This window comes from Gracilinanus agilis, chromosome 4 (genome assembly GCF_016433145.1).
Source record: "Gracilinanus agilis isolate LMUSP501 chromosome 4, AgileGrace, whole genome shotgun sequence".
NCBI lineage: Eukaryota > Metazoa > Chordata > Mammalia > Didelphimorphia > Didelphidae > Gracilinanus > Gracilinanus agilis.
In genome coordinates, this window is record NC_058133.1 from 503,039,696 (window position 1) to 503,060,788 (window position 21,093).

The following is a 21,093-nucleotide window of genomic DNA, read 5'->3' on the forward strand; positions in this document are numbered from 1 at the left end:
ATAAGGAAACTGAGGCTTGGGGAACTTTCTCAGAGACAGTAAGCCTCAGAGGTAGGATCGGAACCCACAACTTCTGTCACCAGAGTCAGGGGCTTTTCCCACTCTGCTCCTGGGGTTCTCTGGCTTCACCTTCTCTGAACTGAGGCCTCAGCGATGTACCTGGTGTGAGGAGAAGCCGAGCCCCGCTGCATCAGGCAGGTGTGGCGCTGGCTGCCCCTCAGCGCTCTTTCCACCTTGGACAGATCGTTAAGAAGTCCTGCTACCCAAGATGGAACGAAACCTTTGAGTTTGAGCTGGACGAGTCCGCCCCGGGGACGCTGTGTGTGGAAGCCTGGGACTGGGACCTGGTCAGCAGAAACGACTTCCTGGGCAAGGTGAGTGAGGCCAGGCCAGCTCAGCTCAGCCCCGCTTGGCTTTCCTTTTTTAAAGAAAAGATTTATTATTCATTAGGACCCTGACGACCACCACCAGCACAAACACAAAAGAGGATCGGAGAAGTAAACTTGGTGTTTACGTATAGTTTGGGTTTTTTTTAAGCTCGTTTACATATCTATTTTAGGGGAAGCTGGGTGGCTCAGTGGATAGAGCCTGGCCTGGAGACGGGAGGTCCTGGGTTCAGATCTGGCATCAGACACTTCCTAGCCCACTTACCCCCATTGCCCAGCCCTTATTGCTCTTCTACCTTGGAACCAATACATAGTGTTCATCCTAAGACCGAAGGTGAGAAAAAATCTGGCCTCAGACACTAGCTGTGTGAACCTGGGCGAGTCACTTAACTCTGTTTGCCTCCGTTTCCTCATCTATCAAACAAGAGAGCGAAGGCATTCCATATCTCTGCCAAGAAAACCCCAAGTGGGGTCATGACGAGTCGGACAGGACTGGAAGTGATTGAATGTCTAAATACAACGTGTGGGCACATGCCTGTATACGCACATCCTATAGAGTTCAAGTTGGAAGAGGCCTTCGAGGCCGTCCCGTCTAGCACCTCATTTAGAGCCAGGTGTCCGTCTGACTGACGGAGGTTCGGCCCTTGAGACACATGAGGCCGGAAGGGAAGGAGGGCTAAGGCCTGCCGTTAGGAAAGTTAAGTGACTCCTCCAAGGTCATTCAATGGTTGGGGATCAGAGGCTGGATTTGAACCCAGGGCCTCCAGACTCCACAGCCCACGCTTTGCCCCTTAACCATTCTGTCTCCTAACAAAACTCCTGTCTCTGACTCAGTCAGAGAAGTGACTTCTTCTGCAGAAGTGCCCGCTGTACTTGTAGGGCTACCTTAGGACGAGGCTGCCCTGCCCAGAGTGGGGAGATGGCAGCGGCGCTGCCTTTGGACCTAGGAAATCGGATGAGGATGGTCTGAGGAGATCTGGGATTGGTGCTCGGGGTATCCTTGCTCTGGGGGGTAATTAATGACCAAATGGCCCTTGGAGGGCCCTGGAGACGGCGATGGAGACAAGGAGGGTGAGGGGGGAGTCCACGATGCGGGCTTGGACACCCTCCATCTCGGAGCCATCTTGGACTTAGTCCTACAAGCGTAGTCTGGGGTTTCCCCGAAGAAGCAGCTCGTCCTCCCGTCCATCCAGGCAGACGCTGACCAAACTGGAGGGGAATCCGGCTAAGAAGCAAGTCGTAGAGCTCGTGCTTTGTCGCGAGTCCGAGGAACAAGCTGGGTTCGAATCCCGCCTGTCCTCTCGGCCACCAGGCAGCCTGGGGCGAGTTGCTCACCTTCCCCAGACGCAGGTTCCTCTTCCACAAGATGAGGGAGTTGGGGGAGGCGGACTCTGCGCTTCCTTCCAGCTCCAGATCAACAGGATTCATTGGGGGGCTCGGCTACGTGGCCTTGGGGGAGTCCGGCTCCGAGACAGCCCCCTCCTACCAGATTTGCAACGCGGTCGGGCGGCTCTTCAAGTTCTTGGCCAACCCCTTTATTATTTACATTTATTAAACAAGTTACCGTTTACAAAGTTTTTCCTTGGAGGGCTAGAGGGGGGACGGTGGCCCCCAAGCGGGCAAGGAGGTCCCAGGGTTCCGGTAGTCTCTGATTTCTTTCCCTCCTCAGGTGATGTTCAACATCCACGGCCTGCAGGCTGCCCAGCGGGAAGAGGGCTGGTTCTGGCTGCGGCCAGACCAATCCAAGACCCGGATGGACGAGTGAGTGTCCCAGGCGGTGGGGATTGGAGGGCTCCAGGATGGAGCCTCATTCCAGGGCTCCAAAAGGCACACCATGGCAAGGAGGCGGCGTGGAATGAGCTCACCACTACTTGGGCTCCCCAGAGAGTGGCTGACCCTTCCCAGCCCACAGCCTTCCTCCCATGGAGCTCTCCAGTCCTAGGCACATTGGGGGGATACAGCAGGTGGACTCTGAGAAAAGAGTATCTATCCGCTTGGCCTCAGCCCCTTGTGAGTGGCTGCAGGGCCCAAATAGGGCTGGGCAGTGAGGAAGAATCAACTAGTCAATCGACAAGCACTTACTTGAGGCCCTTTGCTTAGTGCTGGCAAGACAAGAAAGAAGCAAAACCGTCCCTGCCCTCGCAGAGCTTACATTCTTTTTTTAAACCCTTCCTTTCTGACTTAATAACGACTCTAAGACAGAAGGGTCAGGGTTAGGCAAATACGGTTAAGTGACTTACCCAGGGTCACACAGCTAGGAAGCGTTTGAGGCCAGCTTTGAACCCAGATCTTCTCGACGCCAGGCTTGCTCTATCCACTGAGCCCCCAGAGCTTACATTCTAAGGAAGGGAGACAGCGAGGACCCAAGAAGAGCCCTGCTTCCCATCGGCCGCACAGGGGGAAGCGCTTTGGTCCCATGATACCGATTGGTCAACCAGCCAGGAATCCTGTGCTGGGTTCCTAGATGGAGCTGTAGCTGCGCATCACCGATGCAGAACTGAAGGAAACTTAGAGGTCATAGCACCGAGCCCCTTCACTTTAAAGACGAGGAAACTGAGGCACAGAGGAGTTAAGGGACTCCCCCAAGGTCACACCACTACGTGAGGGTCCCATGTGGGATTTGGGTCTTCCTGATTCTAAGTCCAACCTTTTCCAAATCTGTCCCCTTCACCCACCACCTCGGAGTCCCTGCCATGGCCAAGCAGTGTAGGATAGAGCGGGGTTCGGCAATGTCTGGGCCCTCGAAAGGCTCTCAGTCCACTTGGGTGTCAAGAAATGGACACCCGAGAAATTCATCAACAATACAGGAAATGAACTGCCCTGAGAGGGGGCAACATGGTGCCGGGGATCAGAAGGTTAGCCTCAGAGTCGGGACGACCTGGGTTCCTGCCCCACTTCTGACCGGTTCTCAGTGCCCTGGACAACTCTTTAAGACTATAACTTATTAACCCTTCCTAGCTGGGTGACCCTGGGCAAGTCATTTAACCCCCATGGCCTAGCCCTTACTGCTCTTCTGCCTTAGAACCAATACACAGGATTGTTTCTTAAAAAAAAAAAAAAAAGACTATAATTTATTGACACTTCCTAGTTGTATGGCCCTGGGCAAGTCACTTAACCCCCACTGCCTAGCCCTTGCTAAGACGGAAGGTAAAAGTTTTAATTTTTAAAAAAAGAGACTATAAATTATCGATAAATTGATGGAGGGAGTTTCCACACTGGGAGTTCTCGTCTTTGCTAAAATCGCAGCTCAGCCTCCTCCCCCTCCCCAAACACTCCAAACACGGGATGACCGATAACTAAGGGAGATTGAGTGGAGTCTTCAAGGATGGGGAGGTTGGGGAGAAGCAGGGAGGATGGGAAAGGGCAGGAACGAAGGCAGGAGGTGGCAGTGTTTATGGGAGAGGGCGAGTGGGGCCCTGGGACTTCATGAGGAGGGAGCAGCAGGCTGGGATCCAGCCATGGAAAGCCTTGAATGCCAAGCTAAGGTCTTTGGCTCTGGGCCTCCGTCTTCCTCTCCTTTGACAAGCGAAGGGTTGGGGATGAGATATGATGAAATGGCTCCGGAGTTCCGCTCGCTTCCTCCCTCTGGATCCTGCCATCTCGAAGGCTCCCTCCTGGGCTTCTAGGAAGCTGGGACCTTCTCTTGCAGGCAGGAGGCAGGAGGATGGGGAGCCACGACAAGTGCTGCAGGAAGGCAGATCTTGAAGAGTTTGGTGCCTAGATTAAAGGGGAGGAGAGGCTGGGCTCGGGGAGCCTCCGGTCTCGGGGACTGAGGCCTCCCGCTCCCAGGGCCAGCCTGGGCTCCTTGCAGCTGCAGGTGCGGCTTCGGGACGAGACTGTGCTGCCTTCCAGCCTCTACCAGCCTCTGGTGCAGCTGCTTTGCCAGGAGGTCAAGCTGAGGCCCAAGGTGAGGGCGGGGGCACGGGCATGCCGACTTCCTCTTCTGGAACTGGGCAAAGCCACCGAGGCGGGAGTCTTCTCCCTTCTGGGGCCCAGAGACTTGTGCCCCTGTTTGTGCCCCTGTTTGTGCCCCTGTTTGTGCCCTTGTTTGTGCCCCTGTTTGTGCCCTTGTTTGTGCCCCTGTTTGTGCCCCTGTTTGTGCCCCTGTTTGTGCCCCCGTTTGTGCCCCCGTTTGTGCCCCTGTTTGTGCCCTTGTTTGTGCCCCTGTTTGTGCCCCTGTTTGTGCCCCTGTTTGTGCCCTTGTTTGTGCCCCTGTTTGTGCCCTTGTTTGTGCCCGTTTGTGCCCCTGTTTGTGCCCCTGTTTGTGCCCCTGTTTGTGCCCCGCGGTCCCCATTCTCCCGGGGTGGGCGGCACCCTCCATCCTGGGGAGGCCGAGGAGGGGACGTTCTGGAGTGCCTTCTAGGTGGGGCCTCATTAAAGCGGCCCCTCCTGGCCCAAGACGAGGCCTACCTTGCAGGACAACCTGAGCCCCCGGGTTGGAGGTAGGATGGGAGGACGGAGCGGGGGGAGACGGCGGAGGATGCCAGCCTCCCCCTTCACTGGGCCCAACACTGCCCTCCCGTCTTCCATCCCCAAAGGACCATCCGGTGCAGCTGATCTCCCTCATTGAGGAGACCACGACGGCCGAGTGTCGCCAGGAGGTGGCCACCAATCTGGTCAAGCTCTTCCTGGGCCAGGGGCTGGCCAAGGAGTTCCTGGACCTGCTTTTCCAACTGGAGCTCAGACGGACTGGTGAGAGGCCTCTCTCCAGGGCCCAGATGGTGTGCTCACACCCACGGATGGGGGCAGAGGAAGCAAGGAGCCACCCCAAGTTTGGATCTCTGGAAATAAAACTGAAGAAACTTAGGAGGAGTCCAGTGGAAAGAGCAATCAGAGAGGGCTTCCTGGAAGGAGTGAGACTTGATCTGAGTGTTGGAGGCAAAGTAGAATGAAGAAGAAAGGCAGATGGTCTCCTTTCTCATCTCTGCCCATCTTCTGCAGCCTACTTTGCCTCCAAAATCCAGCTCAAGCCTCCCTTCTTCCAGGAAGCCTTCTCTGATTGCAACAAGGTTTGGAACGAGCAGGGCATTAGATGGGGCACAGCCAGAACAAGGGACTCTCAGGTTGCCCAGAAAGGGGTGGGGGCAGGGGGAGGGGAGATTCTGCCTCATAATTCCCAGACTTGGGGGGAGGAATGAAGTCATTCAAGAGAATATCTGTGGCCCAGTACGCCTGGCCCTTCCCTGGTGGCTTTTCCAGGTCCTGCCATCCCAGCAACTTGAACCCAGCTGCCTCCTTTCCCAGCTTCCCACTCTCAGGCCCCTCACAATCCTCTTTTTATTTTACTTTATTTGTTGGTCTTCACTAGTGTTCATCATTTATTAAATATTTGTTATTTAGTAGCTATATGGGACTGGTATGCAGTTGGGATCTAATAAATGCTCATTGATTTTGCAGTGGAGGCCAACACCCTCTTCCGGAGCAACTCTCTGGCTTCCAAGTCCATGGAATCCTTTCTGAAGGTGAGAAGGAGGTCGGGGAGAGGGTAGGCAGGGTCGAGTCCAAGGACAGAACCAGGGATAGGGATAGACGCCTTCCTGTCTACACTGTCCATCTCTCTACTGTCAATGGGATCAGTCATGGAAGACTTAAGAGAGGTGGGGAGGAAGCGGTACAGGGCGGTACAGGGAGCTCTCCACAAGGCTTCCAGCAAACACAGCCGCCCGCCTGGTTACAGAGGAGCTCAGCCCCTCCGAGACCCTCTCAGCAAAGGTGAAAAGGAAGGGGGCGCCGTGGTGATCAGTAAAACAAAAGGGAAACACCAGCAAGCTCCTCCGGCCAGACCAGGACTTCACCAGAAGCCAGCAAGTGTTCTAGTAAGGGGCAGCCTCTTAGCTAGTGAGCCCTCCACCCTGGCTCACCTGGAGTGAGGAAGACCCAAGTTAAAATCAGCTGCGTGACCCTGGGAAAGTCACTTCACCTCTGTTTGCTTCAGTTTCTGCAAAGTGGGGACAATAATATCTCCCAGCATTGTTTTTTTTTTTTAATTTTAAACCCTTAACTTCTAGGTATTGACTTATAGGTGGAAGATTGGTAAGGGTGGGCAATGGGGTCAAGTGACTTGCCCAGGGTCACACAGCTGGGAAGTATCTGAGGCCGGATTTGAACCCAGGACCTCCCGTCTCTAGGCCTGGCTCTCAATCCACTGAGCTACCCAGCTGCCCCTCCCAGCATTGTTTTGAGGTTCACACAAGAGAATCATTATAAAACACATTCACATTCAAGAAATGCTACCTATTTGGAGCCACAGAGGGAGACAAAGCCAGTCCCATGTAGACAACATAACACAATGGACAGCACTGGCCTTGGAGTCTAGAAGACCCAGGTTCAGATGTTGGCTCAGATACTGACTGTGTGACTGTGGGCAAGTCACTTCTCTGGGTATCAGTTTTTTTATCTGCAAGTGGAGAAATGGTACTTGATGACCTTGAAGTCTTTACCAGCTTTGAGTCTATGATCGTACACAAGGAGGCAGAGTTGGAGAAGGGGAACTTGAACTGTTCATGCATACCCAGAGTACTCTCGGAGGCAGGAAGGCAGTATGATCTCCATTAGGCAGTAGGGACTTACCAGTCCTGTGAGTAAGCCAGCTGCTGGCTGGTGGCAGGGCAAGGAGAAGGAGATGGAGATGGGGCTGGAATAATAACCCAAGATGAATCACCACAAGAAAAAAGCAGAAGCCAGTGATTGAGGTGGAGTACCTGGCACTGACGCTGGGTCTAGCTCCTTATTCTATACCAGGATTGAGGAAAAGGACAAGGAGGAGTGCCAAAGATCAGCCACTCCATCTGGGACTGCAATGAGGCAGTGGTCTGATTCAGTCATTGTCATGTCCAACTCTTTGTGATTCCATGGACCACAGCCCCACAGACCCTTCGATCCTCTGCTCTCTCTCAAACTTTGTCCAAGTTCACATTTGTCGAGGCAATGATAAGCAAGGGCAGAGTGAAACCAGGAAGAATCCATTGGTCATCCATCTCCCAAAAGAAACTCCAACACCCAGAAATGTTGCAGCCAAAATCTAAGGCTTCCAGGTCAAAGAAAAAATACAATCAGCCACAAAGAAAGAGCTCAATTACTAAGGACCCACCACCAGAAACGCAAGATTATTCTGCAGCTATGAAAAAGGAAAAGAAATCTTGGAACATAACAAAGGGCAAAAGAAAAAAAAAGGGCTTACAACTAAGAAAAATATATTCTTGCAAAACTGAGTATAATCACCGGAAAGACCTCCAGGAACTGATGCAGAGTGAAAGGAGCAGAGCCAGAAGAACATTGTACACAGATGGATACACTGTGGTAAAATCGAATGTAATGGACTTCTGTACTAGCAGCAATGCAATGACCCAGGACAATTCTGAGGGACTTATGGAAAAGATGCTACCCACATTCTGAGGAAGAACTACAGGAGTGGAAACACAGAAGAAAAGCAACTGCTTGAACACATGGGTTGAGGTGGACATGATTGGGGATGTGGACTCGAAACTACCACACCAATGCAACTAACAACAATTTGGAAATAAGTCTTGATCAATGACACATGTTAAAACCAGTGGAAATGCGCATTGGCTATGGGGGTGGGGGTTGGGGGCGTGAAGGGGAAAGTAAGAGCATGAATCATGTAACCATGTTAATTTTCTAAAAATTAAATATCACTAAACGTTAAAAAAAAAAACTGAGTATAATCCTACAAAGGAAGAAGTTAACTTTTAATAGAAACGAGGACTTTCAAATAGTCCTGATGAAAATACCAGTGCTAGGTTGAATTTTTGAAATGAAAATATAGATATAAGAAACCTAGGAAGGCTAATAAACTTAACCAATTGGATGGGACTAAATTATGCTTACAACTGATAGGAGGAGAAAAGACAAACATCCCTTCAGAATCTCACTATCTTAAAGGATTATAGAAAGAGTAAAGATAACACAGGGCTTGGATGTAGTTTTGTTTGGGGTCTTTTTCTTATCAATGTCTTCTTTGGGATTTAAGCCTAATAATGGAATCTCTGAGTCAAAAAGACTCCAAACATTTTAGTGTGTTTAATATGAACATTTGTCGGTTTGTGACTTAGTATGTTCGTAGTATGAACATTTTAGTCAATTTATTTGAATACTTCCAAATTGCTTTCCAGAATGGTTGTACTGCATCACAACTCCACCAACAATGCATATATCTTCTCACAACCTCTGCAACAGTATTTTCATCTTTTGTCCTCCTTGCCAATTTGCAGAATATGAGATAGAACCTCAAGGTTGCTTTGATTCATATTTCTCTTGATTGAGTGCATTATTTTATATGGTTTACTGGTGATCTCTTAACTGTTTCATCCAGTACATTGTCTCTGTCTTCATCCTTCTTCATTTTTGACACTGTTTGCTATAGCCTCGTCCTGGATGCTCTTTCCTATATGGCTTCCATAACCCTGCTCTCTCCTGCTTTTCCTCCTGTCTGACAGACCTTCTCTGTCTTCTTTTCTAGATCATCATCCATCTTTGGTCCCCTAAATGAGGGTGGGTTCTAGGGCTCTGTCCTAGGCCCAATTCTCTTTTCTTTAAGCACTCTCTCTTTCAATAGTCTCATGGACTCCTATAGGTTCAATTATCATCTTTATTCAAAGGATTTTAAGATCTGAGGCCAGAAGTCACTTATTCTCCCTGGGCCTCAGTTTCCTCATCTTTAAATGAAGGAAGTGATAGACTAAATGGCCCCTGAGGTCCTTTTCAGTTTTTGATCTGGTATGTATGTGTGTCCTATATGTCCTATTCTCATCTCTTCTAAGCTCTGGATAACAAATTGCTTGTTAGACATCTCCACCTAAATGTTTAATAGGTATCTCAAACTCAATATGTCCAAAACTTAACTCATTGTTTTCTTACATAAACATACTTCTTCTCTAGCCTTCTCTATTTCTGTTGAAGGCACCACCATCCTTCTGGTCTCCCGTGTTCAATTCCTCAGAATCTTCAATTCTTTGTTCTCTTTAAAGGTACACAGTCTTACTTTCGTCATTGCATTTTTAGTGCTTAACAATGTGTCTGACATATAATTAATGCTTAATAAATGTTTGCTAATTGAAATAATTGAGGAAGTGGGACTTGAACTCAGCCCTAAATGACAGTGAGTATTTAGATGAGTGGAAAGGAAGAGGAATGACATTCTTAGTGAGAAATTACCTTCTCTTCTCTTCCCTCATCCCAAGTCTGCCATGTCTCCCATATCACCAACCCACCTTTTCCACCTTTCTCCCTCCGTGACCTATCCTGGCCCCTCTCTCCTGCAGATCTCAGGCATGCAGTATCTACACAGCGTTCTGGGCCCTACCATCAATCGAGTCTTTGAAGAGAAGAAGTATGTGGAATTGGACCCCAGCAAAGTGGAGATCAAGGACGTGGGGTAAAGATAGCCCCTGGCAGGAGCAAGGGACCCTAGTCCTTTTGGGGTGGGCATTCCTAGCTGTGCCATGGAGACGAGAAGAAATCATGAATACCTTGCCCAGTTCCAAACCCCTCAAGAGTAAGGCTTTGAAGGGCTAAGTGAGAAACTGATATTGCATGATCCAAAAGTTGAAGGGAAGAGGGATCCTAGACCTTTGTCTCTGTTTCAGGGTGTCTCTCTATGTGTCTATGTCTTTCTATGTGTCCTGTGTTTCTTCACCTGGATTTTCATGTTTCTGTCTTTGTGCATGTCTATTTGGATTACCATATATGCTTCTGTCTGTCTGAGTCTTTATCTGAATCGTTGTATATCTATGTGCTTGGGAGTGTCTCTATTTAAATCTGTGTTTGTGTGTGTGCCTGCCTTTATCTCTATGTATGTGTGGGTATCTATGTCTGTGTCTGTGTCTATATCTATATCTATGTTTATATCTATGCCTGTGTCTGTGTCTATATCTCTATATTTGTGTCTATGTCTATGCCTTTTTATGTATCTATATCTATGTTCACATTTATATCTATGTCAATGTTTGTGTCTTTGTCTATATTGATATCTGTGTCTATATCTCTATGTGTCTGTGTCTATGTCTATGTCTGTTTATATGTCTATATCCATGTCCATGTTTATATCTATGTAAATGTTTGTGTCTTTGACTATATTGATGTCTATGGCTATATCTGTGCTTATATCTATGACTATGTCTGTTTCTGTGCCTATATCTATGACTGGGTCTATGTCTATATCTCTATCTCTATGTCTGTGTCTATGTCTGTCTCTATGTCTGTGCCTATGTCTATTTCTGTGTCTATATCTATGACTGTGTCTATATCTCTATCTTTATGACTATGTCTGTGTCTATATCTCTATGTTTGTGTCTGTGTCTGTTTCTCTATCTCTATGTTTGTGTCTGTGTCTATTTCTCTATCTCTATGACTGTGTCCGTGTCTATGTCTATGTCTGTTTCTGTGCCTATATCTATGGCTGTGTCTGTGTCTATATCTCTATGTTTATGTCTGTGTCTATATCTCTATCTCTATGACTGTGTCTGTGTCTATATCTCTATGTTTGTGTCTGTGTCTATGTCTATGTCTGTTTCTGTGCCTATATCTATGGCTGTGTCTGTGTCTATATCTCTATCTCTATGTCTGTGTCTGTGTCTTATGTCTGTTTCTGTGCTTATATCTATGTCTGTGTCTGTGTTTATATCTCTACCTCTATGTCTGTGTCTGTGTCTATGTCTGTTTCTGTGCCTATATCTATGACTGGGTCTGTGTCTATATCTCTATCTCTTGTCTGTGTCTGTGTCTATGTCTGTTTCTGTGCCTATATCTCTATCTCTGTCTGTGTCTTTGTCTGTGTCTATATCTCTTTGTTTGTGTGTTTGTGTCTATATCTCTATCTCTAGGCCTGTGTCTGTGTGTATATCTCTATCTCTATGTCTGTGTCTATGTCTGTTTTTGTATCTATATCTATGTCCATGTTTATATCTCTGTCAGTGTTTGTGTCTTTGTCTGTATGGATGTCTATGGCTATATCTGTGCCTATATCTTTAGGCTTATATTTATGTCTGTATCTGTATCTGTCTATAGCTATGTCTCTGTGTATCTATATCTGAATGGGGTGGGGGAAGGGCAGAGGAACACCAGCACAGTATGACATGCATTTTCCTCACTCCAGGTGCTCAGGACTGCACCGGATCCAGACAGAGAGTGAGGTGATGGAGCAGAGTGCCCAGACCCTACAGTCATACCTGGGTGGGCTTCTGTCGGCCATCAGTCGCTCTGTGAGGATGTGTCCAGCAGTCATCCGTGCCACCTTCCGCCAACTTTTCAAGAGGGTGCAGGAACATTTTCCTGAGAACAAGCACCAGGTTGGACCCTGTTGCTTTTCCCAGTTGGGACCCTGCCCCTGTGGTGGGGACAGAGGCTTCTCTTAGAAATATGGGAGCCAAGGGAGGGCTATGGAATACCACAGGAGACAGAGGTTTGTAGCCCAGTTCAGGGGCCTAGGAGGGAGAGCCAGGCATGCATCCTCTGAGAACCTGGCATATTCTTGCCTTTAGAGCTAAAAAGTGTGACATCTTGTACTTTCCAAAGAGTCTTCAAGGCCACAGGAGGTGAAAGCAGATATAATGATGCCCATTTTACAGATGAAGAAACTGAGGTCCAGTCTTTTAAAAGATGGCACAAGTGTTTAGTGGTAGAGCCAGGAATGGGCTCTGGGTCTCCTAACTCTTCAGGACTTCCTGCCCTACTATGTGCCAAGTTGTCCTCCCTGCTCTTACCCCAGCCTGGGTTGAGCCAAGCTATTCCTCCCCAGAGGCAACTACATGGGCCACAGCACCCTGGCTGCTCCTGGACAGGTGGATGTGGGCAGGGGGGTTTCTGGGGTACTGCTCACCCAGAGTAAGAGGGGACCCAAACCCAACCCACAGAACCTGAAGTTCATTGCCGTCACCAGCTTCCTGTGCTTACGCTTCTTCTCACCGGCCATCATGTCACCCAAACTCTTCCACCTGCGTGAGAAGCATGCAGATGCCCGCACCAGCCGCACCTTGCTGCTCTTGGCCAAGGTACCTGGGTGGGCTGGGCCAGGCCAGGCATGGTCTTGCAGTGCAGTGGATCTAATGGCTTCTGGACTCTCTCAGGACCAGGGCCAGGAGGGAGCTAAGCAGGAGGTTGGGGGACGGTACTTTGAGAGATGCGAGTTTGGGAGCCATGCTGAAAGGAAGGGCTGACCAGTGTGCCAGGGAGCAGACAGTAGAGAAAGTTGGCAGCAGGCCTGCAGGAAAGGTCGAGGAAGAGAGAAAAGGGAGCAAAACCCATTTGAGAGTCCAGAAGACCTAAGTTCCAGTCCCAACTGTGTCACAGAGTAGTTGTCTGACCTTGGGCATGGCTAATGTCTCAGGGGCCCATTCTCCAAGACTTCCCAGCTACCGTAGGCAGGTGCTGCTTGTCCTGGCTGGAGAGTTTCCTTCCTTGGAGCGCCTACACTGCCAGAATCAGAAGTGCCATTTATAAAAACAAAAACGAGAACAAATTTGAAGACGTGGTTAATGTCTCAAAGCCCTGGGGATGAAAGGCCCCATTATCAGGAAGGAGACTCCAAAGAGGGTCAAAGACAGGAGTTGTCTACTAGTAGGGCTGGGGGTGCTTTTGGTGGGCTCCTAACTTCTCGGGACCGACGGGAGAGGGCATGAGGTCTGCCTTCAGGAAGCTCTAAGCATGGCTGGAGAGATGAGACTCCCAGAGTTACTATAGACTGCTCAAGGGAATCAGCGAAGGCTCCCTGGAGGAGGTTGGGCTCAGTGGGGAGGAGAGAGATTTGCTGCAAAGGACAAGGGACCGACTGGATTCTAAGGACCTGAGTTTAAATCCCACCTCTGATACTAACCACCTGAATGACCTGGGACAAGTCTTATCTCCTGTGGGCCTCGGTTTCCTAATTTGTAAAAAGAAAGAGTCAGACTTAGATGGGCTACGAGTTCCCTTCCATGGCACTGGGATCACCAATCCTCCCATTCTGTAGAGGAGGAAGCTGAGACTGAGAAGGAAAGGGACATGTTCAGTGGCCCACAGCAAGTGAATGACAGGACCCAGGTGTCCTTATTCCTAGGGCGGTGCTCTCTCTCTACCACACCATACTGCTCCCATCTGTTGGTTGGTGGGCTGATTGGGCTTAGGGCCTGGAAGAGAGGTACATGAAGAAGCAGCTGGGCTGGGCAGGGATGGTGTGGCTGGGGTGGAGGAGGGTCCACAAATCCACGGACCACTGTGGGCTTGATCCCACCCCTGCCAGGCTGTCCAGAATGTGGGCAACATGGACACACTGGCCTCTCGAGCCAAGGAGGCCTGGATGGAGCCCCTCCAGCCCATGGTCCAGCAAGGGGTGGCTCAGCTGAAGGACTTCATTACCAAACTCATTGACATCGAGGAGAAGGAGGGTAAGGCCCTCCCCCCCCGACCTCCAGCTTGGGGTATCAGGGGCCATCCCACCAAAGATATATGGGAATGGGCTTCTGCCCCGGCCCCTTCTGGTTGGCCTCAATGGGTGGGCCTGGCCGGCGGCTCCTGGGGAGCTCCTCACTTGAGAGGGAGCTGGTGTTGGTGAGGACGATTGAGCACCGAGCCGGGAAGACCCTCCCCAGCCCAAGAGAAAACTCTCCTTTCGCGGCAGAGTTTTCCCTGGGCCCGGCTCCTTTGTGGGCTTCCTCGGGAGGCGGAGGAGGCAGTTCTGTCCCCTCACAGTCCCTGCAGCAATGCTGCCACCAAGCATAGCAGCTCCACATACTGGCGCTGGGAACACGGCCGCTCAGTAGCCGGGAAGCTCTCTGTCACCGGACAGCCCCCTGCCCACACGCATGGAGAGCCAGACTCGCCACTGCTGCACGTCCCAGAGGGGCCCGGAACGCAGGCGCCTCCCTTCCCATTCCCCGTGGGATGGCCTCTGCTACACTGGGGGGGCCCCCGTGGCAATGTGGGAAAGGGGACGGCGAGGCCCTCGACCACCCCAGGGCGGGCCCAAAGCCCTTCTCTTCTCACCAGCCGCTCTGGGCTCTGGCCATGCCGGCGGGGGCCAGGAGGCTCGGGGCGCAGGCCCAGATTCTGGTGGGAGGCAGGCGCTGGATGCTCACCTCGGCCTCGGGCCCCCTCCTTCCTCCATCCCCTCAGAGCTGGACCTCCAGCGGGCGCTTAACCTGCAGGCCCTGCCTGTGAAGGAGGGGCCCCTCTTCATCCACAAGGCCAAGGGCAAAGGCCCGCTCTTGTCCTCCTTCAAGAAGCTCCACTTTTCCCTCACCAGCGAGGCCCTCAGCTTTGCCAAGACGCCCAGTTCCAAGGTAAGCAGGGCCGGCCGTGAGGCCTGGGGAGGGATGCCCAAGTCATTCCGGGGCTGCCCCTCCCCGAGCCTTCCGCAGACAGGATTTGGGCGGCCGGCAGGTGGGCCGGCGAGGCTCCCGCCTTTCGGCAGTCGGTTCCCTCACCGAGTAACCAGTTCCCCAAACAAAACCGAATGATCCAGCGACGCGGGGAGGAGGGTCAGCGGCCTGAGAGGGCCAGAGAGCCAAGTGACCGGCTTTGCCACATGCAGCGACCTTAGCTGGGTCCTGCCTTCCGCTCTGGCCTATTTGCAGAGCGCCTTAGCCAAGAATTGCCTAGAGCTAGAGGGGACCTCGGGGGCTTCTGGGCTGACCCCTCTTACAGAGGAAACCAGGCCCAAGGCAGGCCCCAGGATCATAGGCCTAGAGTGGAAGGGACCGCAGAAGCAAAATAGTGCGAACATCTCATTCCACAACTGGGGAAACTGAGGCCAGGGAGACGAAGTGATGTTTGTCTGTGAGACACAGGTAGTATGTCAGAAGTGGGACACCAGTGTAGGCCCCGTCACTCTTTCTGAAGGCCCCCCACGGTCCCCTCTGTTAGGTTTCTCTGGGGCTCTGGGATGGGGGGTTCATATGAAGGCCCTGGACCCCCCCCATGGCTCCATCCTGGTTCTGGGGCCCTGCAGCCTTCAGGGAGGGGCTCTCCTCTAAGCCTTCTCTGCCCTGGCCCTCCTCCAGAAAATGACCTTCATCACCCTGGCCAACATCCGGGCGGCCGAGAAGGTGGAAGAGAAGAGCTTCGGCAACTCCCACGTCATGCAGATCATCTACACAGGCGAAGCCGGCCAGTGTGAGACAGCCTATCTGCAGTGCAAGGTGAGCCCCACTTGTCTGGTCCCCCCAGGACCCCTCTGAGAGCTCAGAGCAGAGCAAGAAATGGGAAGTGAGAATCATTTCCACCCCAACAACAACAACGACAACAACAACACACACACACACACACACACACACACACCTTCCTTCTTCCTTCCCTCCCTCTCTCTCTCCTTCCCTCTGTCTCTCTGTCTCTGTCTCTGTCTGTCTGCCTCTCTCTCCTTTCCTCTGCCTCTCTGTCTGTCTGTCTCTCCTTTCCTCTGCCTCTCTGTCTCTCTGTCTCTCTGCTTCCCTCAGTCTCCCTGTCTGTCTCTCCTCTCTCCATCACCCCCTGGCTCTACCTCTGCCTTTGTCTGTCTGTCTATCTCTCTCCCATGAACCCTTTGGGCCCCTGATCTCAGGGCCGCCGAGCCTCACTCCGACCTCCTTTCCCGTCCTCTCTACGCCCCTCGTGCTTCCCCTCCTCATCTTCAGGGGGTGGGTGTGCGTGTGTGTATCAGGGTGTGCGCCGTGCACTTGTGTGTCTGCTCCCCCCTGGCCCCGAGTGTGTGCGGGGTCTTTACACACGTGTACATATGTGCGTGTCAGCCACTGAGCCAGCCCTGCGGGGGACGTCCGAAGCACGCTCCCTGCCCCCCTCAATCGTGCACGGGGGGGGGGGCTGGTCTGCGCCCAGCACGGGGCCAGGCTGGGGGTCCCAGGAGTGAAGCCCGTCCTCGTCCCGAGGAGCTGCCCTCCCATCCTTTGGGAGCTCCCGCCGCGAGTCAGGGGAGCGGAGCGGACAGCTCCGGCCTTGGTCCCGGATCCCGGGCTCCGAGGGGCCCGGACGCTCCCCAGGGGAGGCCCCTCTCTAAGGGCCGCTCCCAGGACCCTGGTGGCCCCGAGGCGGCTCCTCTGGGCCGGGGCTCCCTCAAGGCCAGAGGCCTGCCGGCCCCCATGGCGAGCGCCCGTGTTGGCCTCTGTTGTAGTGCGTGAATGAGCTGAACCAGTGGCTGTCTGCCCTGCGCAAGGTCTGCCTCCACAACCAGGGCATGCTGGGCTCCTACCACCCAGGCATCTTCCGAGGAGACAAGTGGAGCTGCTGCCACCAGAAGGAAAAGACAAGTAGGGAGGCCTGGCTGGGAGGTCTGGAGGCGGGCAGTTCCCTGGGGGTGGAGAGGAAGGTCCTCGGGGTGCCCGGCTCGGTGGGCATGAAGGGACGGGCGCGCTGGGCTATACCCAACTCGAGCGGAGAGTCTAAGGGTGCCGGGGACCGAGATGGGGGTCTGCGACGGGGAGGGACCCTCGGCTCGGAGCCAGGCAGATTCTGAGCAAGGAGAGAGAGATCCTGCTCACCAGGTTGGGGTGGGCGATGAGCGGAGATCAGGGAAGACTCCCTAAAGGAGGTGGCATTTAAGATGGACTTCAATGGAAGGGGAAGGAGAAGACCTCCATTGTGGGCCTGGGAAGATGGGAGCCAGAGCCTATCTTGCTTTCTGCCAAGAGACCCCGGACCTAGGCTGAGCCTCGGTTTCCCCCTCTACCATGACCACAGACCCCGGGATGGTAGGGTAGCTGGGGCAGCTGAGAGGGTCTTCTGTGCTGCCCCCATCCCAGGCCCCCATCAGGATGGCAGCGTCAGAGAAGCCCAGAACAATTGGGGGGCTGCGCAGAGAGCCCCGAATGAGGGGTCACGAGCTCTGACAAAGCTGCACTCCTCGGGCCTTCCTTGTGACGGCTGGCCATTGCCCTCCCCTCCTGGGTTTTCCCTTTTTCCTCTCTCTAGGCTGGGATGCTTCTGGACCCAGGAGCCCGGCTTCCTCACGGCCTCCCCTGGCCATTCTCGACCTGCCGGGGGCAGGGCTGGCACACTTGTCCTTGCAATGCTGTCGAGATCTATTTATCGTCTCCACATAATCGTATAAGGACGGCTTAGTTGATAAGAAAGTAACAGGACACGGAGACGATCTTGACTGTTAACTCATAGCTGCTTCTCTGAAGTGCCATTGAGTCACAAGTTTATTATATATGACAATCCAAACTCCCTTTCACCCACAAGCACAGAGAGTTTCACAGCTCCGTAGACATCGCAATTAGTTTAGACAACACACAGAAGCCTCAGAAACTTCAAGGTGAAGATAAGAGCACAAGGTTGGGTTGTAGCTGCCTCATCATCAGCTAAGTCGGAATATTTTCTCAGCTCCCACTGGAGGGGGTTGTGTCTAGTTTTTGTCCAGTTTTGACCTTGACTTGTCTAGAAACAGATTCAGAGTCCAGGCAGCCTTTTGCTTAATTTCTGTCTTTAGTCTTAGAGAGAAATTGTTGACCTCTTAATGGCTGGTTTGCTAGGAACTTAAAGCTTTTCAATAAGGCTGTATTGCTTTTTTTTTTTTTTTAATTTTTATTTTAAACCCTTAACTTCTGTGTATTGACTTATAGGTGGAAGATTGGTAAGGGTAGGCAATGGGGGTCAAGTGACTTGCCCAGGGTCACACAGCTGGGAAGTATCTGAGGCCAGATTTGAACCCAGGACCTCCTGTCTCTAGGCCTGACTCTCACTCCACTGAGCTACCCAGCTGCCCCCTGTATTGCTTTTTTTTTTTTTTTAACCCTTGTACTTTGGTGTATTGTCTCATAGGTGGAAGAGTGGTCAGGGTGGGCAATGGGGGTCAAGTGACTTGTCCAGGGTCACACAGCTAGGAAGTGTCTGAGGCCAGATTTGAACCCAGGACCTCCTGTCTCTAGGCCTGACTCTCCATCCACTGAGATACCCAGCTGCCCCCTGTATTGCTTTTTAATAAGAAAAGGTGTGAATCATTAAAGGGGTCGAAAAGAGAAATCTCAGATTTTTATCTATTTGAGGCTGTTTCTCTTATTGGCTTCCCACACCATGCCTGTGGGGAAATGGGCTGCTTGTATGCCACAGGGCAAGAGAAGGCAGAGAAGCAGCCATGAGTCTTGTCCTTCACCCGCATGGCTAGGGCAGGACAGGAGCTGACAGTTCTTGAAGAACGCCCTGGGAGGGCCTTTAGCCATCACGCTGTCCACTTTATAGATGAGAAAACGAAGGCCCAGAACAGGAATGTGATTGCTCCACGTCACACAGTCAGCTGGGGCAGAGCCCTGCTGAGGGCAGTGCCAGCTGGCTGGCACCTGATTGCTCTGGGGAACAGAAAACCCCAGCTTGGAGGGACGGTGGGTTCCGGGCAGTCCCCGACTGAGAGAGCTCTGCAGGAGGGCTGTTTTTATTCCCAACTTAATAACCCTCACTTTGGGCCCTGATGGATCCCGTCTGGCCTGCTCATGGGCTGGGGCAAGTCCCACACTGAGGAAGACAAAGGAGGGGGAAAGCGTTCAGTAAGCACCTACTACGTGCTGAGCTTTATGATCGTCTCTTTTGTCGCCCACAACTGCCAGTGCAGTGCTGGGACATCTCTTGGTTTCTCCTCCCTGGAGCCGCTCGCCCAGAGCCTTGAAGGCCCCCTTCGGGACCTGCCCAGGAAGCCCTGCTCGTCCATCTTCCCCCAGACCCTCCCCAGGGGTCACCTCGTCTCTCCCGTCTCTTAGGTCTGGGCTGTGACAAAACTCGATACCGGGTGACCTTGCAGGAATGGAACGACCCCTTGGACCCAGACCTGGAAGCCCAGCTCATCTATAGACACCTGTTGGGCATGCAGGACACCATGCGGTGAGGATGGCGTCTCCCTGGCCTGTCCAGGAGGGAGCCCCGAGAGCAGGGGGCCTCCCACTCACCCTTTTCCTAGGCCTGAACCCACATGCTTGGCCGCTTCTCCTTCTCGGCCTCTTGAGTCTTCTCTGACCTAATTTAATTTAAGCCACATTCCCCAAATGTTTCGTATGAGTGAACTCGTCTACAGGGCGCTGAGCCCTGGGGCCCTTTGGGCAGGGCAGCAGAGGGTGAGGGGTGAAGGGAGCAGAGAAGGAACCACTCAGGGGGAGGCCTTGGAGGGCTCCTGAGCCCCCCCCCCCCGGCTGATCTGCGCCTCTTTATAGTCACTCCAGGACAGTGGTTAGATGAAGGCCTCCAGCCGGGTGGCTGGACTTGAAATCAGGACGTGTCATTGTTGTTCGGTCGCGTCTGACTCTTCAGGACCCCTTTTGGGGTTTTCTCGGCAGAGATACGAGAGCGGTTTGCCATTTACTAGCCCATTTCTCTATCCACTACCCCATTGAGCTGCCCCCAATCAGGAAATCAGGAAGCCCCAAGTTCAGTTCCTACCTCTGACACTTGCTGCGTGGCTATGACCAAGTTTCCTAGTCTCCCCGGGCCTCAGTTTCCCCTCTTGTAAAATGAAGAGGTTGGTCTTGTTCATGTCTGAGATCCTTTCAAGCTCCGACTCTCTAATCCCAAAGAATCCCTTGACTTGTCTTTTCATGAAGAGAAATGGTACAAGAGACGTGTTCCTCAGTTTCCTCATCTGGAAAAAGAGGCAATTGGGCTCAAAGCCTGCTTTGGATTCAAATTCTCCCCCTCAGGGCTCCTTCCTTCTCCAGAAAGGTGGCATGTGCAATTCCAGAGGCTCTGGCCCCTCGTTCTTCCTTCGAAGTGTAAAAGGAAGGGGGAGTTTGAACAGGCCCCTTCCTGAGAGCAGGGCGGGAGGTTGCAGATCCTGCTCTCCCTCTCAGGCCAGAACTGTGACTTGGGACTCACTGGGGGAAGGATTAGAGGCTTGGGGAGGCCAAGACCAAACCAAGGTGGAAATAATTAAACACCAAGGAGAGCCTGCAACCTGACGGAAGGTGCAGAATGTTGGACCCAGAGCCAAGGAGACCCGAGTTCAAATCCTACCTCTGAGAACCTTGCTAGTTGTGAGGGGGAAGCTCGAAACACCTCAGAGCCTCTGTTGCTTTATCTATAAAATGGGGATAATAGAACCTACCTCATAGGGTTTTTCAGGAGATTTTTGTAAACTCAAAGCATTAAATAAATGTTAGCGGCCATCGTTATCATCATCATCATCACTACTACTACTGCTACTAGTAAAGATAGATAGTGGAGTTAAAACCAGTGGAAATGTGCATCGGCCATGGGTGGGGGGAGAGCATGAATCATGTAACCATGTTAAAAATGAATATTAATAAATGTTTACAAAAATTAAAAAAAAGATAGACAGTGGACAGTCATCCAAAGTGTCTCACAGGAGCAGGAAAGTGGCAACATCGGCCTCAAACTTGTCCCTTTTGCTTTCCCTCACCAGTGAAAAGTACCTGGAGCTGACTGCCCTGGGGGCTGCTGGGAATATCCCCAACATTCAAAGTGAAGGTAGGATCCTGACAGTCCCTCCCAGATTCCCTGACAAGCTAGCACAGTTCTTCCCACGCCAAGAGAATTAGTTGGTGAAGAAGGATTCTGATTCTAGAGTAAGAGGACCAAGATCCAAATCCCACTTGAGACACTTATGGGCCTCAGTTTCCTCATCTGTAAAATAATGAAATTGAACTAGATGGCCTTGGAGGCTTCTTCCATCTCTAAATCTAGGATGCTTTCTGTGGGACTTTGGGGCCAATTGGGGACCTCCCTGAGCCTCAGTTTGCCTTAAAATGAGGGGGTTGGACTAGATGGCTTCCCAGGCCCCCTC

General features: G+C 52.0%; 1 protein-coding gene across 1 annotated transcript in view; it reads left to right on the top strand.

The window, feature by feature from the left end:
- Positions 1 to 21,093, top strand: part of LOC123246846 (ras GTPase-activating protein 4-like) — a 92,161-nt gene that overhangs the window by 69,901 nt on the left and 1,167 nt on the right. The window contains exons 6-19 of the mRNA XM_044675631.1: positions 173 to 374; positions 2,056 to 2,147; positions 4,176 to 4,293; positions 4,925 to 5,078; positions 5,784 to 5,848; positions 9,668 to 9,780; positions 11,500 to 11,692; positions 12,257 to 12,394; positions 13,621 to 13,765; positions 14,493 to 14,659; positions 15,380 to 15,517; positions 16,483 to 16,618; positions 19,061 to 19,181; positions 20,713 to 20,777. Coding sequence (XP_044531566.1) covers positions 173 to 374; positions 2,056 to 2,147; positions 4,176 to 4,293; positions 4,925 to 5,078; positions 5,784 to 5,848; positions 9,668 to 9,780; positions 11,500 to 11,692; positions 12,257 to 12,394; positions 13,621 to 13,765; positions 14,493 to 14,659; positions 15,380 to 15,517; positions 16,483 to 16,618; positions 19,061 to 19,181; positions 20,713 to 20,777 — 1,847 coding nt within the window. The remainder of the gene's footprint in view (positions 1 to 172; positions 375 to 2,055; positions 2,148 to 4,175; positions 4,294 to 4,924; positions 5,079 to 5,783; positions 5,849 to 9,667; positions 9,781 to 11,499; positions 11,693 to 12,256; positions 12,395 to 13,620; positions 13,766 to 14,492; positions 14,660 to 15,379; positions 15,518 to 16,482; positions 16,619 to 19,060; positions 19,182 to 20,712; positions 20,778 to 21,093) is intronic.